This window comes from Pollachius pollachius (genome assembly GCF_949987615.1).
Source record: "Pollachius pollachius genome assembly, chromosome: 6".
Classification (NCBI taxonomy): domain Eukaryota; kingdom Metazoa; phylum Chordata; class Actinopteri; order Gadiformes; family Gadidae; genus Pollachius; species Pollachius pollachius.
The window spans coordinates 12069190-12086452 of record NC_136939.1 but is presented as its reverse complement, the minus strand read 5'-3'; the positions used below and the strand labels follow the sequence as shown (position 1 = coordinate 12086452).

At 40.6% G+C, this 17263-nt stretch overlaps 1 protein-coding gene and 1 long non-coding RNA gene across 3 annotated transcripts in view; one reads left to right on the top strand and one right to left on the bottom strand.

Annotated features, from left to right (window-relative positions):
• Window positions 1-200: 200 nt before the first annotated feature.
• LOC307077089 lies at window positions 201-7148 on the bottom strand. The gene is made up of 4 exons (XR_013811923.1): window positions 7024-7148; window positions 6758-6810; window positions 6422-6670; window positions 201-6071 (listed from the first exon to the last, which is right to left on the bottom strand). It is a non-coding gene; the product is annotated as an uncharacterized lncRNA (long non-coding RNA).
• Window positions 7149-9163: 2015 nt separating this feature from the next.
• The window catches only part of cblb (Cbl proto-oncogene B, E3 ubiquitin protein ligase), a 48023-nt gene continuing 39923 nt past the window's right edge, over window positions 9164-17263 (top strand). For both annotated transcript variants that reach the window (XM_079737701.1, XM_079737700.1), the window contains exons 1-3: window positions 9164-9470; window positions 10026-10203; window positions 10917-11167. In XM_079737701.1, the coding sequence (XP_079593827.1) occupies window positions 9466-9470; window positions 10026-10203; window positions 10917-11167 (434 nt within the window). In that variant the 5' untranslated portion in view covers window positions 9164-9465. The remainder of the gene's footprint in view (window positions 9471-10025; window positions 10204-10916; window positions 11168-17263) is intronic.

The following is a 17263-nucleotide window of genomic DNA, read 5'->3' as shown; positions in this document are numbered from 1 at the left end:
GTGTGTATCAATCTCCAATTTCTGCTCTTCCATTTGTTTTTGCTGAATTTCTAAGTTGGTTGTCTGTTTTTGTGCATCCAGAATCTTCTGCTCTATTAACTGCATCCTCATTGTAATGTCTTGATGTGTCTTTTCAGCCAATTCTTTTATTGAGTCTTTCATATTTGTGTTGTGTCTCGTCGTTTGCATGGCCTCTTCTTCTCTAATCCTTACTTCATACACATGTCTTTCTAGCAACGTCCTTTCGTCCAAAGCCTTTCTTCGCTCTTCATCAATATCAAGCTTCTCTTGTTCAAGCTGCACTGACTCTTCAAAGATTCTGTCAATGATCACTTTAAGCTCCTCCTTCTTATTCGTGACATCCCTCTTAAAACGTTGAACTTCCTCCTGTTGTTTCATTAGATTTTCCTGCCCAATTTGGATATCATCCGTCAATCGTTTCAAGTCATTCTCTTGAAGCTCTTGTTGTTTCTGTTTTTGGGCCATGTCTTGTATCTCTTTATGAAGTTCTTGGATGTTCTTTTGGAGTTCAAGAAGTAAATTTTCCATCTTTCCTCTGTCATTGTTCAAGTCGCTCAAAGCTCCTTGCTTTTCTATGAGAAGGTCTGTCCTCAATCTATATTCAATTTCTTCTGTTTGTATTTTAATGTCATGTCCTATTGTTTTTTGTTCCTCTTTGGGTCTTTGGATTGATTGAAAATAACTCTCCATCTTCATCCTATGGGTATCAAACTCCTGTTTCTTCTGTTGTGTAAGCAATTTAAGGTTTTGTATATCTGCATTTGAATCCCGCAAGATGTCAATCTTTGTTTGGTGGTCTTTTTGTGTCTTATTTTTAAGCATTTGTAGATTATCTCTGTGATATTGTATTACGCTTGCTGTTCTTATTAGTGTATTGTCGTCCATTTTGGATTCATGCAGTCCTTTTTCCGTCCTATTCCTGTCATCTGCTATTATTTTTTGCTGTTTTATAATGTCACTCTTTGTCTGTTTGAGGGTTTCCTTCTCTCTTCTGATACTGTCCATATCAGCTTCGGCCTCTTGTTTCATGTAGTTGACATGTCTTTTTAAATCTTCCACTTGGTCTCTTTCAATTTGTAAGGTATCCCGGCAGTCGTTCAATAATTGTTTGTCTCTTTCTATTTCTTTATCCTTAAGTTCTTGTTCTTTCTGTTTCATTCTAAGCCCATTCACAACATTCTTGTATTCAGCCTTTCTCTTTTGAATTTCAAGAGCATCTTCTTGTAGTCTTTTCCTGTGTTCCTGTATTTCATTGAGGGCTCTATTAATAATAGCCTGCTTGCTCGCCAGTTCCACCACTGTCATTTCATGTCTCTTTTTGTCCTCTTCCACTTTTCTTTGGTGGCCTGGCAGTATAACCATTAACTTGTGTATAAAGGACTTCATCAATTCCCCTTCTTCTTTCTCTTTCTTTGTTTTCTCATCTATATCATTGGATTTGATTTGAATGATTTGTGTTTGGGCTAATCCTAGCACAGCTTTACAATTGTGTTTATCTTGTGGTAGCAGTTCGATGTTCGGTTTCACCTGACTTTGGGGTTCTCCCAATTTCTCTTGAATGTAATCAGCCAAATCCTCTATGCCTCCTGCTGTAGGCTCTTGCATTACCTCTACATTTCCACTTTCTGGCGCCTGCAATCTTGGTTTTGGCTTCCCTTCGGGGCTCCCTATTTGCCTTTGCAGATCTACCTTCATAACCTCAGAGTCGTTTATCTTCTCTTTGCTGCTCATCTCAAACCTCTGTTCCACCACTCTCCTTTTTAGTGTTTCTTGCTCAAAGGCATCAGTTCCTTTCTGTACTCCAGGCAACGACCACATCCTTTTAGCCTCTTGCTTTTTTCTATTGACCTTCCGTAATGTCTTTTCGTTTTGTTTTCTCTCCACTTCTAGCTCAGATTTAAGTAGTTCCAACTCTCTAATCTCTCTTTTAGTCCTCTCGAAGTGGTCGTCAAGCTCTGTCCTCTTCTTTTGAATATCCTCCCTTGTGTGACTCAAAATTTGCATCTCAGTTTGGGCCTGTTGTATCATTTTTTCTAAATCAATCTTTTCAATCTGTAACTCCGATTTTAGTTTCTCTATGTTCATCTTCTCAGTCTTGTTCTCAGCTGCTAGTGTTTCAATCTCCTCTCGTTGTTTCTCCAGATTGACTTTTAGGGTTTTCAGATCATTCATTTTCATGTTTCCTCTCATTTCCATTTCTCCAAGATCACTCATAACTTGGTTAAATTGTTCAGTGTCTCTTCTATGTAATTGTATCTTGTCAAGCCTCCCAGTCTCTCCTTTACCATTTAGATTCTCAGTGTGTTTCCTGACCAAAATACCATAGCTTTCATTGTTTTTCTTTTCGTTCTCATTTTTCTCCTTTTCCTCAGCCAGCTCCTTCTTTAGACGTTCAAGTTTTATCTTTAAAACCTCTAACTGATCCCTTTCTCTTCTGATCCTTTCCATCCTATCATCCAGTTCTCTTCTTCTCTTTTGCGTATTTGTTTGGAGGGATTCCTTTTCTCTTTGAATTTCAACCAACCGCATTCCAACTTCCTCTCTTTTTCGTATTTCCCTCTTAGATGACCTATCATTTTCTTTTCTTTTGGTTACCAACTCTCCCTTCAGTAGCTCCATCTCCCTTGTCTCTCTCTTGATTTGTTGCATTTTATCATCAAGTTCTTGGGTTTGTTTCGCAATACTATCCCTTGCTTTGTTTATTTCTGTATACAGCTTTTGTCTTTCCTTTATCAGGCTCTCTCTCTCGGACTCAACCTGATGTTTCAACATCTCCATTCCCTGTCTTTCAGTTCTGAGACAAGCCCTTAACATTTGAAGGTCCTCCTTTTGTTTGTCCAGAGCAGACTCAGTCTCCATCATCTGTTTGAGTTGGCCTTGAAGTTCCGCCATTTCTTTCATTTCCCTTTGTCCTTGGTCTAAATTGGCACTGAACGCAGTTTTCTCATTTGTTTCTTCTTTGGATACAAGTTCTAAAATATCTTGCTCTTCTTTCTCCATGTCTCTTTCTTGAAATTGCTGCCTATCACTTACCACTTCTCTTTCTTGTCTGTGTAGTTTAACCTGTGCTAGATATGCCTCATCTCTATCGATATTGGAGTCCATGTCTATCCTCTGCTGACTGATTTCTCTATTGACTATCTGAAGCTCAACGGTTTTCTGGCAAATCATATCAATGACACTTTCTAAGCTTTGTTTCTCTGCCTCAATCTTGCAGCTCAAACCCTTGAGTTGTGTCTGTTTTACTTGGTATTCCTCAAACTTAGTCTTAAAATGTGAAGCCATATGTTCAATTTTATGTTTTACTTTGGATATGTTCTCGATCTGCTGGTCCACCAGCAACTTCTTCTGATGTAGTTTCATTTTTAAAATGTCCAATTCATCCCTCTCTCTGAGATTTTTCTCTCGTCGCTGGTCAAGTTCTCTCTGCTGTTTCCTAATCATCATTTTAATCCATTTCATGTCAGTCCTCTCTTTGCTCAGATACATTTCACTTTGATCCATCACATCTTTAACTTTGTTTAGGACATCTCTGATTTGTTGCAACACCTGCAGCACTGATCCCTCAGCGTTCCCGCTGACCTCCCTAGGAGCCATGTCAATGTAGCTTTCTTCAGTTTCTTTCAATGATATTTGTTCTAATGATTCTTGTATTCTGTTAATCTCCCGAATCAAGGTTTGTATCCTGGCATTTCCTAACGCCGGTGGCCCCTCTGATTCACATTCCATCAAATTTGTTGGTTTTGTTTGGTGTTCAGTTGTTAAAGACGCCACTGGTATTTCATATTCAAAATTCTCTTCTTCATAGCTCTGTCTGTTAACCTGTAAACGTACTCCGTACTGTACTGTCTGATTGATCTGCCCGATTGATCTATCACCTTGATTTCCTACGTCCCTATTGTCTGACCCATCATCAGCCCCTTGCAGATAACGGTTGTTTATATCCTCAATCAGTCTTTCCATCTCTCTGTGGTTTTGTTTTAAGTTGTCCATAGCCCCTTTCGCTATCTCCTCTTCCTCTCCGAGTTTTGAGATATAGCTTTTGGTTTCCGTCCTATCCCTCACAGTCCTTTTTTGTTCCGTTTTATCCTGAAATCCATCTTTTGAGCTGTGTTCAGGTGAATCCATATCCTGCTTATCCTGTGTGACCACCCTTGATGGTTGAATTCCCAGGCTTTCCTTTTCAATTGTTGAATACTTACCAAACATTTGTACTTCTTCACTTTGTTGACTGACATCAAGAAAGGTTTGTGTTGCCTTTTCCCTTGCAGTTGGTTTATCAGGGAGAATACTTTTTTTTGTAGCCTCCACGGGGGTGTGATCAATCCCTGCACTCGTTCTTTGCATGTCCCCTTTCATCTCATCTATGACGGCCATGTTACAACCAGACCCCTTAGTCTTCTGTTTCTCTTTCTCCAGCTGCATTTTCATCTTCATCACCTCCAGGGCATCCCTTTCCTGAGCAATCTCCTCCAATCTTGCGTCAAGCTCACGTCTTTGTTTCTGCGCTCTGTAATTTGTCCACTTTGTTTGGCTTTCGTCATGTTGCAAATCTGTTCTCCCTTGCTTGGGTGTCTGTGCCACCGTCTTTAACACATCTCTGATCGCTTGCACTTTATGAACCAACCTGTGGATTTTTGCATTCACTCTGATCCCTTCGCCTGCCCCCGCATTCTCTGTATCCGTAGCAAATTTACTTGCATCGTCCTTCTTTGACCTCTCTTTCTCTTCCATGTCTTCTTTTACTTGCGGTACAGTTTCCCTCCTCTTGTCAGCATCTTGCTGTTCCATCATGGTGCGCCTCATACTTTTCTCCAGGCTATTTTTCTTTATGTCAATCTCAGTGTTCAACACTTCCCTCTCTCGTATCTCTCTTCTTGTCTTTTCCAACTTTTCATCATGTTCCAGCAGCTGCCTTTGAATGTTCTCCTTCATCTTCTTCACTTCGTCCATCTCTGTCTTCACCAACTGCCTATCTCTTTCTATGTCCTCTCTCTGGGCCTGTATTTCAGTTTTCACTCGGTCCTCATCCATTTCATGTATCGCTGCCGTCATCCAATCTCGGGGAGCTACAGTTTGCCTCTCAACATCATCTGTAATATGTTGTGACCTTGGTCTCATCACGGCTGTCAGTTTGTGTTCTGCGGGCCCCGGGGTTCCAGTCTCTGCGCAGACTTTCTGCCAATCCAATTCAAGCCAAAGTCTTTCCACTGCTGCCTTCACTCGGTTCAGTTCATTCCTCATCTTCTCATACGGCTCATTGTCGTCAGGCAGTCTGGCAGTGTGCGAGTGATCCATCTCGTTCTGGCGTTTCTCCGTCTCGCTGATGTTTGTGTTTATTTGAAGTCGCATCCTCTTCATTTGCTTCTTTTGAAATGCAATTTCATACTTTGCCATCCTGAAGTTGTATTTTATTTCAGCAATACATTTTTGCATTTGTCCTTCCACTTGCTTCGCTTCACTTACTCTTCTCTTGTTTTCCTGAATGTGACACTGAATGTCAGCCTGAATCTTTTTGAATGCATCTTGCAGTTGTTTATTTGTTTTTGTCGGTTCTGTGTGCCTTATTGGCTTATCATGCATGATAAGTGCTTTGAATATTTCTCGCTCATTCATGAAGTCATTTCGCCTGCAGTCTATAAGTTCTCTTTCTGTTTTGACATCAGCCCAGACTTTTTCAATTAGCTCTTTTTCATTACTTATATCTTCCTTGGTCTTCTGCAGTTTCTGAATAACACCGCCTAGCTTAACTTCTAAACTCATTATCAATAAATTCTGCTGTTGTTTTTCTGCTTTAAGTTGAACAATTGATGATTGTTGTTCTTCGTTTCTTGCCTTCATCTGAACAATTTCAGCTTTTTCTGATTTACTACACTCGAAAAGTATTTCAATTTCTTTGATAGCTTGCAGTGTCTCTTGTTTTTGTCTTCTTAGATAGTACGTTTTGCTTTGTGGGTCAAAGTCGACTACTTTTTCTTCCAATTGTTCAGGATTTTCCAAGGAGTTACTCTGCTCTGTTTGGGTCATCTTGGAGTTTACTTGTCTTTGCTCTTTAAATGGAAGTAATACATGATCAATTGCTTTAAGCTTTAGCCACATAGTAACTTGTTGTTCCAATAATTTAATTCCCAACATTACTATCACACAGGGATAATAAAATGTTTTCCTTCAAAAAATATAGACTCAAAGATGGTAGAACAACAAATAATAATTTGAACCGTATTTAAATATTACAACTTATGATTTATTTTCTGGCAATCGGCATACGACGCACAAATATTTAAAAAACGAATGCAGGGTCAGTTGATGGCCTTGAAATATGCATTCTATTCTATTGTCTTGGCCGTTAAAACATAGATATTCCTCTATTTATTTTATTTAAACCAAAAAGAAAACTCACCTGAAATTCCTACAAGCTCAGGCTCTTTCAGCGCTAGTATTTGGTAGAAGGCATCTTTGGCTTCAGAAGTCCCCTTTTCCATAGCGTGAAACAGCGCCCTCAGCTGATCTTGTGGGGTATGAGCTTCGTTGATAGAAGTCAGGTCCTCCTCGGATATCAGCTGCTGTGCAATGGAAGCTTCCACAATGGCTGCAGCTGATCTTACCCCAGCAAGGAGTTGGTCGCTGATTCCTTGCAGGAATGTGCCCACTGGAAACATATTGTTGGTTTTATGTATTTAAAAATAAAATATCCACCATATTTAGGTGCACCGGTGCAGTTTTTTATATAGTTTACCGTTGTATTGGTGTTTCGCCATGGTATTAATGGTGAAATGGATGTTAAGACCCCTGCAAAACATATCAAAGAGGAAACACTCTAAATAATTTATAAATAATTGAACATAAATAATTTCAATTCATGAAAAAAAGTAAAAAAATAATGTAAAGAAAGATTTTCTAAAACTCTTTTCCTCTGCAGCTTCGTGTTCTATGTATTACGCCCCTCATTTTAAGTTTTAAAAGCAAAAAAATATGTCAAAAGTTAAAGTGCACTTCTCTCACCTCTGATGATTTTCAGTTCCAACTGCTCAAATACATACAGTTCAAATAATAATCTATTTAATAATTAACCAAGTTCACAGTGTTGACTTGAGTTCTCAGTGTAACACTTGGCTCAGTACTCCCAACAGCGATAAAAAACAATATCACCCCCTAAAAAATGAGGCTATCTCTTTAGCTCCACCCTGTTTTCTTCCCAAAAAAACCCACAAGGCAACGAGTGTTATTCAACATGATTGGACGACAGCTTTATTTTTTCGCCATTTGTTTTTATCTAAGCCTGACCTTCTGTGATAAGGGTGACACGGGTGTATCTCTGGCTTGGTGTTTGGACCTCCCACGGCCCTGTGAATAATCACACGTGCACAGGCGCTGTGGCGCACGTACTCACACACTCCATGCACCTATCGAGGGAGACACACTCACACATGATCTCACACGTGATCACACTGAGCTGCACGCCCACTCGGTTGATTGTATCCTGTTCATTTTGAATAATCACACACATACAGGCGGTCACCCAAACCCTCGCAACCCAAAGCCCCTGCCTCACGAAACACGATGAGGACAGAGCAGCACACCAATAGGTTGTTCCCTTATACATTTATTACCTAATTGTCTATATGATCCATCCTGACCTAGGGCAAATACTCACAATCTTAGACTATATTTTCCAAAAACATCCTTTAAATTGCTTCAACAAATGTGTTATCAGTGGGTTTTTTTATACTGTTTTCTAGCAGTCACACAAGTTTGAATAAAGACTAGAAACACCAGTCAAAATCGTGTTGTAGGCACCACATTTTGCTGTCATAAATATATGTGGTGTCTTTTTAAACTCTATACAGTAAATGTATACATTATACATACATTATATACACTGTATGGTTAAGATGGAAGTCTCATTTCAAGTGAGGCTGCTATGTGTGCACGGAATGGCCTCTACTAACCGGATAATTAATTTGTCCCCTTCATTATCACAATAAATCCAGTCCAGCAAAAACGAATAAAGGTAAAATAACTGAAACAAGTATCATAAAAGAGGCCAAACACCTCTAATCTAAGGCGCTAATGCTTTCGATGCATGGTCCGTGTGGACTAGTCTAGAGGTCTGATCAATTGTATGAACTAAGCGGAGTTAAGCAGACTGCTGTTATGCGTTGGGCTCTCTCTACTGGTCAGAAGCAGGGGGTCTTCCCATTCTGGTTTCATAGGACACCGTTCAAACTCGTAGCATTGGAAACGTTAGGAATGGTGGCGAAGAACCTACATGGACAAAGCAAAAGGTCACGGCGCAACCACGTTGTACAACTTTGCCATCTTCATGGAGAATATACCTAAAGGCTACAAAAACAAAACATGAAAACCTTGGGGAAAATACATGAAAATCGGTCAACCATGTTTTGTCTTTAAACGGGCCCGTAAGCTACCTCGCAATAAGTGACATTACACAAAGCCGGCTTATACATGAATTGTGACATAGGCCTAGTTGTAAGAAAATAAAAAATAACTTCACATAGACCTTTGGTTTGGTTCTCTTAAGTGACACGTGTGACTTTATTAAACGGCCTTTGTTTGATAGACTACGACGTTTCAACATACACAAATACGCACATAATTTGGTTTTTGTTCAACGAATGTGAGTATTATGCGTCACGTGTGTGTGTGCGCGTGCGTGTGTGTGTTCGCGTGCGCACGTGTGTTTGCGCGCTTGCGTTCTTGTCTTATAGGTTTCTGACAAAATATACTGTCCGTGTGTTTGTGTGAGAAATAAGACGAAGAATGTGCTCGACCTTTTCTCGTGAGAATAGTTCAGAATAACGATGATGCACGGCCGATGTTTGCGGCATGCATATTTCAACGCTCACTCCTGTGTCATTTCCGGAAGAGCGTTGCTCATGTTTCCAACAGCAGCAGCGGCAGCACAGAAAGTGAGTGGGGCGAAGAGAAGTGGACTTATCGATTTATTTGGGAGCGGCCCTTCGCTCACCAGTCGTTTAGCGCCCTCGTCCCACAGCCCGTCGCCGATTGGTGCGCGCTCCAGTCCGTCATTTTTCTGATAGGTTCGTGGAAAATTTTGCTTCATATGCAAGCCTATTGTCACTCCGCCCACCGCTGGGATCCTCCACTGTCAAGTCTGTAGGCTGGGTAGTACGACCGAATAGAGCACATTAGGGGCTTCAGGCTCGTCATTTATTTTAAAAACTCAAACGAAACTGTTGTGGATTAACATTTCAAGACGTTTCAAAAGGTGGACGGCTTACACTGAGTTGAGAAAACGGATACTTTCCCCTTTGACGCTCCGTGCTGGATGTTGACCGAGTTGAGCAGGGTTTTATTGACGTTCACTGTATTGGTGGCGTTCGCCCTAAGTTGGGACATGCCTGTTTTTCCTCCAAACTAAGAACGCGATTTAGCGATGAATAAGCCCATGTGTTCGTAAAGATGAGGTAGGTTATGTGTAACATTGTAGTGAGTTTTCTGATGTCTTTTAAATCAGCGCTTTATTAGCGGCGATTCGGACTCAAACCATGTTTGTGATTTCGCCTGAGAGATGTTTTGGTTTGACTCATCACGCAGACGGACGCACAGCGCCCATAATCACTGTTGTCTACTTAGTAGTTACTAGCTATTATAATTACTAGTTAGTAACCTGACTGTCAGCAATCTATGAGATAATAAATGGCAATAAATACATGGATTGCAAAATCCAACTGGGTTTTAATAACACGTAATCACAGTTCCCGTTACCTTTTTTGTTTTCATGTAAAATCGACCGATGAAAAAGTGTAGGAAAATGACATAACAGAAGTGACAACACTTTGGCTGCCGTTACTTCGGTTTAAACCCCCCAGAGCGGTCATTTTATAGTCACGTCCACAATATTTTTACTTTCTTATTTGATTAATGTTTACCAGTTGTGTACCTTCGATGCATTCAATGTATTTCCTTCAGAGGTAACTAACGTCACACAACAACTTTCCCCTTACTTCTGTCCATCTTAGTTTACAGGAAATGGCAACTGCTCTGAGCGGCCGAAACCCGGGAGGACGCGGACCGAACCGAAGCAAGGGTCGGATTTTAGGCATCATTGATGCCATTCAGGATGCTGTGGGACCTCCAAAGCAAGCTGCTGCCGACCGGCGGACCGTGGAAAAAACATGGAAACTCATGGATAAAGTCGTACGTAATAGCATGTATTACAGCTGGCATGTATTCGTTTTGTGTGAAGACTCTCCTGCCAGTACAATCCAGCAACCTTGCTGAGGAGTTCCTGTGTAAGAGGAAATGTCAGGTTATCAATGGAATGCACATAAGCTTTTAGATTACATTGGTAAACTTGTATTCAACATGAGGTTGGTAAGAGTGTATGCCATGGAAGAAGCCTGGGAAATAAGTTCCCTAAGTCATATTATGTAATGGAAAATAACTGAAAACTGTAACTGTACACACACACACACACACACACACACACACATGCACAAATACAAACACACACACACACACTACCACATTAGCTTTCGGTCCTTTTACGTGGTTAATTTTTTTCACTCTGTGCCGTCAAAAATATGTTTTATTTCTCAGCCGCTGCAGCAGGATGTAACCTGTGTTTGCTATGAACTACTGTCATAACATTTTACGATTTGTGTAATATGTGAAGTGCATCACCAGGTTTCAAGTAAATAAGTCCACGTGTATAGCAAACAGTGTGTCGATTTCATATAACATCTAATAATAAAGGGTATGCTTAGGCATTATAACCCATTTACAATTAAGTCTGCCATCCTTGGCATGAACATCGATGAATATACAAAAATGCTTTCTTCAGTCCTTTGACTGATCTCTGCTGATTCAGATTAAAACAGCTCAGACTAATTGATATCATTTCTTCACAGGTCCGGCTGTGCCAAAACCCCAGACTCCAGTTGAAAAACAGTCCCCCGTACATTCTGGATATCCTACCCGACGCATACCAGCACCTGCGGCTCATTTTATGCAAATATGAGGAGAACCAGAAACTGTCCCAGCTAAGCGAGAATGAGTACTTTAAAATCTACATCGATAGCCTCATAAAGAAGTCCAAGCGGGCCATCAGACTCTTCAAAGAGGGGAAGGAGAGGATGTACGAGGAACAGTCACAGGACAGGTAGAGTAACATGCTATAGACTTGAGTACAACTTAAAGGGCAGCCCTTTTTTGGTCTAAAGTTGTTATTTTATTGACATTTTCCTATCAACATGTGTGTGAGGTCCAAGGTTGGTGGACTGCATCCTGTAATGTAAGATAACATTAGAAAATAGGATGCACCATTACCCGATGAGGATGATGATGATGATGATGATGATGATGATGATGATGATAATTACAATAATAAGAAGGGCACTGTGAGACATGTCCGGCCCAAGAAGCAAGAAGAACCAATTGAGTTAAAATGCTTACAGACACTCACTCACCTGAATTAAAGCTCCTCTCTTTATTAACGGTCTCGCCCTAAAAGCTGTTTTCTCGTCACGTCCTCATTGTGTTTGTTTGTGTGCATGCCTTGCGACGTACAGGATGTGTTGTACTGCTGTGTCCTTGGAGCGGGCAGATGCAGGCCTTTTAGGATAATACAACAGACAGGAAGTGCCGTTGATGATTGGCTTCTTTCATTACTCTGAGCCCAGCAAGGCTGAAAGACGTTTCTGGATAATTGTGTAATTCCTTGTGCGGAGTGAAATGGACTAACTATCATTGTTTTATGGCCATGAAGTAACTTGTCTTTTAGAAAAGGTGTGCTTTTCTTTCTTTTTTTGTGTTTTCAGTGATAGTAGACACTTATCAAACTATATTATCTGATATCTATGTGTGATTTTATGATAAAATATACAGGGGCAAATGGAGGCCTTGTGAGGGTAATGATGATAATACAAGATGAAAGGTTGGCCTACCTAGTTGGGGTAACGGAATGGCCCCTTGGCTCTCTATGGGGCCTATCAAGCTGTGAGCAGTTTTGGTGGGGGGGGGTCTTTTGTGTGTGTGTGTGTGTGTGTGTGTGTGTGTGTGTGTGTGTGTGTGTGTGTGTGTGTGTGTGTGTGTGTATGTGTGTTTAAGGGGGATCTGGGGGTCCCTCCTCTTGTCACCTCTATTTAAATCACTGCCATCAGGCCTTGGGATGGCTCCAGATGGGCAAACAGCCCTAAACACACTGAAACGCTTGCCAGGTGGAGGTGGAAAAGGGGAACGTAGAATACAAGTAGAGCTTTAGGACTCTCTTTTGCTCTCCTCTGCCGAGGGCTTCTGCTTAGCCTCCGTTTTTCCACACTGCACCTCCTCTCAAAGAGAATTATGCAAAAAATGGGCATTCACATACAAATGTCACATTTCAGCAATTTCCTGGGCCATGCATTCGATCGCTGGATGTGAGAGTTGCTGACGCTGTTGAAAGATGAGCTTTGCCATTCCTGATACCGGCCAGGAAAATATGTTTTAAAGATATTTGATTTGTGGTACAACAAAAAAATCAGCTTTGAGGCTGCACTATTTCCTTCTCGACAATGGCTTAAATGCATTATGGTCAGTTAGTATTGACGGATACAGCGGATGTAAGGGAAATAAGACAGAGAGAATAAATAGGGACTGCTTTATTTCAAGACTGCATTTGAAGAGATGGAAACTTATTTTTTCTCCCTAATACGCACAGCAATTGAAGACAGTTATTGATTTAGCCCGACGGAAACCAGTGATTTTCTCTCTCTTATTGCTCAATTCAGAGTTTTTTCTTATTCCCTTTGTACACAGTGAAGGCCGATTCTGGAACAGTTTACTTCCTGTTGGTATACATTTTGTGGTTGGTCGCGCTCCAACGGTGAGTGTCTGATGTCCTTTCTCTAACCTCGGCTAAAATATCTCTCCTTTTAGTCAACATTTACAGGCCGTTATTTGGTCTTTAAGGTCCTATCACTCACTCCAGAATGTAAACAACCGAGTCTTGCAGCCAAGCCACACATTAAAGGAGAAGGAGAGGGAAGAACTTTATATACATGTGTGCTTCTTAGTCTTAGTTGACGATAGGAAAAAGCTTTTACCGGCCCTGTCTTATGCTTTGTACGTATCTTTATACAACTTTTAGCCAGGAATTACAATTTTGCAATTCATGTTCTTAAGTGAAGGCTGGCTCACATCAAACAATGTAAAAAGCTAACAATGGCTTCAGTAACATTAATTATTTTTGGTCAAGGCAAATGCTATTAGATTAAAGTGGTTTGAAAGACATTATGGACGTATCGCTGTTATTGACTTGGTGTTTCATAACGTTCAATGATTACATTTGCCATCGTTATGACATTACTGTCATCCTCTGCCGGGGGTCTTGCATGCAACCCAAGGATGGTTAACATGGATGTCTTGTTTTTACCAAACCATGATGAACTTCATAGTTTAGTCTGGTCTATTATTGTTGAGGAAAAAGGGGAAATGGATGATTAAAGCCTGAGGGTGGCGAAGAAATGTGGGACTATTGAGTGGCACTATTTGGACAAAATCATTTATATTTGTTTTTAAGGCTTTTTATTATTTATTTGCTTGCCAAAACAAAATACTGTCACATCCCATTACGCTATAGAAAACAAACTTTTTTCATTTCATGACATGATGATTTTTTACGTATAATAGCCAGTCCTAAACTGAGGCAGAAGAAGAATCCTCACATTCTTCAAGAGGCCTTTTCGACATCTCGGGACCCTATGACACATAACAGTGAACAGCCGACTCTTCGCCGCCATGTATGGCATAGAGTCAAACTCAAAATACATTCCCTCGTTTTGGAAGCCCTCTCTGAAATTGAAGCATTCAGAAAGAATGGCGAATGGTATGGAGTATATTAGCAGCTTGTGCTGTTTTTTCTGTACTTATTAATGTTTTTTTTTTAAGTCTGTGAAACAAAAACAACTTCAGGTATGAGAGTCGTTCAACTCAAAGAATGTGTGTCAAGCCAACGTGTCTGAGCAAGCACATTGTATGATTATCATACAATCTGTAGGACGTCACATATTGTCACGTAATACAGGTGTGTTCCACTTGACATGTCACATGGCACTTCCATAAACAATATAGCATGATTTGCATTTCCTAAGCCTGATGGTATTTATTCTTAGCATAAGCACAAGATGAAGTGCCTGAAGACTGCCCTCACAGGTTTCTGGAGGTCTTGGCGAAGTTTCCCTGGAGTTTCACTACACATGTAGCTAACCCAACTGCCAATTATCATGGACAAACTCTGTCACAGAGTCTAAACGACTAAAGTTGGGAGGTTGACAAACAAATGACTCAAGAGCATGTGCGTATTTCTTTATGTAGAAGAGCAAAATGTAAGTTTTTCTTGCAGACCTTTACTATTTTCTAGAGACCCTTTCTTTAAAGGCATAATCAATAGTGGTCATCCCCTCTGTCAAGGCAGCGATTAACTAACAAAGAAATAAAGGGGAGGATTTTATTTAACCTTGAGGGGTAGGCTTGACTCGTAATGCATGGCGTGACACACAACCTCCTCCTGACAAAAGGTGATCCCAGGGGGCTGACAGGGAGAACAAATTCCCTGTCCTCTTTTTTCCGGGGGGAGCCAGAACAGCCAGGCAGAGCAGCATCTGGTGTGTGTGCCCCGGAGATGCTGCCTACCCCATATGTGGCCCGCTGCTGTCTCGGTCGCAGCCTGTCTGGCACCCGTCCATATCACATGCTTGATTAACCGACGCTTGACTAACCTTCACCCGCCTCCCTGCCGACACCATACCCGAGGGCTGAGCTCTCGCCCCTGCACCACGACGTGTGACCATCCTACATCCTTAGTTCTATTCTTGGTTCCCCCCTACACCCCACACAAACCTCCCTTCTCCTTCACCGTCCTTCTGTCTGGTCTCCAGTGCAGGCCGGCCTCTGATCAGAATACCTGATACCGTCTCGGAGAATCACTCATTCTCATACCTCGCGGCCAAATTCGAATTGACGCTTTGAACGTCAATATCGCCATTAAGAGGTGTTGGCGTTTCACCCATGTGTTGGCAAAACCGTGAGTTATTTGGTTTAACATGTGAGAGGCGATATGAGTGGGTAACTTCCACAGCACCATGGTCTGAGTGTGTTTCAGTTTGATTACATTCAGTCTTTCTATTTTTTGTACCTTTTTGGAATCGTTTTCTTTTCCTCCCCCACCCCTGTGTTTGCTTGGCTCCTAGACCTTACTCGGCACAAATAGGAATCAGCAAAGCGACCCGTCACTTACTGGGGAAGTAAGTGGACGGGGGTTTTGTGCTGATTTTAGAATATGTCTACTTCCTTCTTCGCTTTCATGTGTAATCCTGTTAATCCGTCAAACATATTGGCAGTAAGGTGACAAAAACGGACCATATAATTCTTTGTTTAGCGACGTTTGTCTCTACGTTTGAGATTAAGAGAGTGTAGAGCCGGCAAAGACCAGCAGTAAATGACATTGACATATCATAGGGCTGTGGCCTTAATAACTCTTGCTGCAGTGGCTCGACTGACTGAATGAAATGTGATTGGCCACAAGGTAGCTGTAGACATATTTTGTTGCTAAATAGGACTTCTGCCAATAAAGGGTCTGTATATTTGAAATACATCTATATAGTTTCAAATGTTATTGAAAGTCAGGTCACTTTCATTCCTGTTTATTACAATGGATGGTGTGCTTTGGTTTAGAAAGCTGTGATAGTGTGATTTTGTGTGTGTGTGCGTGTGTGTGTGTGTGTGTGTGTGTGTGTGTGTGTGTGTGTGTGTGTGTGTGTGTGTGCGTGCATATATATTTCTGGCAGTAACCGTTTGCTTTTGAGCCGTATTAATAGCTTAAAGATTGTGCAGGTCTTTGAGGAGAGAATTAAGATTATGTTTCTAGCATCCTACCCCATGTTTTTGGTGATGGCTTTAGCTGCCCATCTGCGGTCTACAAGGATGTGTGGACGCTATGCGTGGAGCATATGGGGAGTTATTTGCCCTGCAGTGCGTTTTTTAGCAAGGCATATTAGAAGTGTGCCTTTAGCAGCATCCTAAAATAATTGTCTCTATATCAGCCGAAGTGGAAGTGCACTGTTCTTTACACAAGAACAGCATTTCATTGGTTACCACGCCCACTTCACTGATCATGGAATATAAATAAAGTATTAATTATATTCAGTACAAATATCTGTATCTTATGCATCTGGTGGAAAATAAAAGGTTATACCTATATGCATCTCGGTAATCAGTGAATCAGTTATTAGTATTGAATTAATGTTGTAATCTTGGTGTCTGCATAATAAACAATTTTAAATTATAGTTATTTTTGATCTAATGAAGTAGACACTTCAGAGTTAGGGCTGAGCCTCAATTCAGTATCTTGGCGTATTGTATCAGCATTACATTACCAGATTACCACGCTTTCATATGTAGTTGAGTAGTAGTAAATTATTCTGGAGATCCTGAATCTGTTGCATGTTTCAGCTGCATGTAGATTTCATTGGTGTGCTGTTTTTATATCAGGGACGAATATCATAATTAAGTAGTGAAGGAGGTATTGTGTATATGGAGAATGAAAACATACTGAAGATGCAATTTCTGTTCATAATACTGTATAATGAAATCAATAGCTATGAAATGACTAAGTTTGTCTTGTACCTGCTTCTTACTGCCAAAGAAACCATTAGATGAGGCATTTAGAGTTTCTACTTATATTCCACTTATTCCACTAGTCACTATAGTACTAGGTGGGAGGACAGTAATATGATGTGGTTGCAATTCTTACAGATTTGGCTAATGGAGGTGCATGACTAAACAGGAAATGGATACAATACAGGATATGATAGGATTATACCCTGCTGTTTCCTCACTCATAATATTTCTAAAGAAGTTCGACTGGAATCATCTCGTAATAAATGTATTATTATTTTTGTATTTAGCCTTTTTTTTAAATTTTTTTTTTTACATTTTTACTGATAGATTCACAAGGGTACACTACGACATTTAGATAGTTCTGCAAAAGTAAAACACTGCAGAGATTGTTGAAGTAATTGTTCTATATGGGCATATCAGCATTTCTTCCATGTGTCAGGCTTGAAATTCTAAATTTACTCAATAATGCTGACATGAAATATGCTTCTGGGGCCACGACCTCAGCCGCATATCATATCATGTATAGTTTAACAAAGTGGTCAGAGCTCACAAACAGCAAATGATATTTTGTGTTGCCTCAGGCTCAGCTCACTTCTTGTTT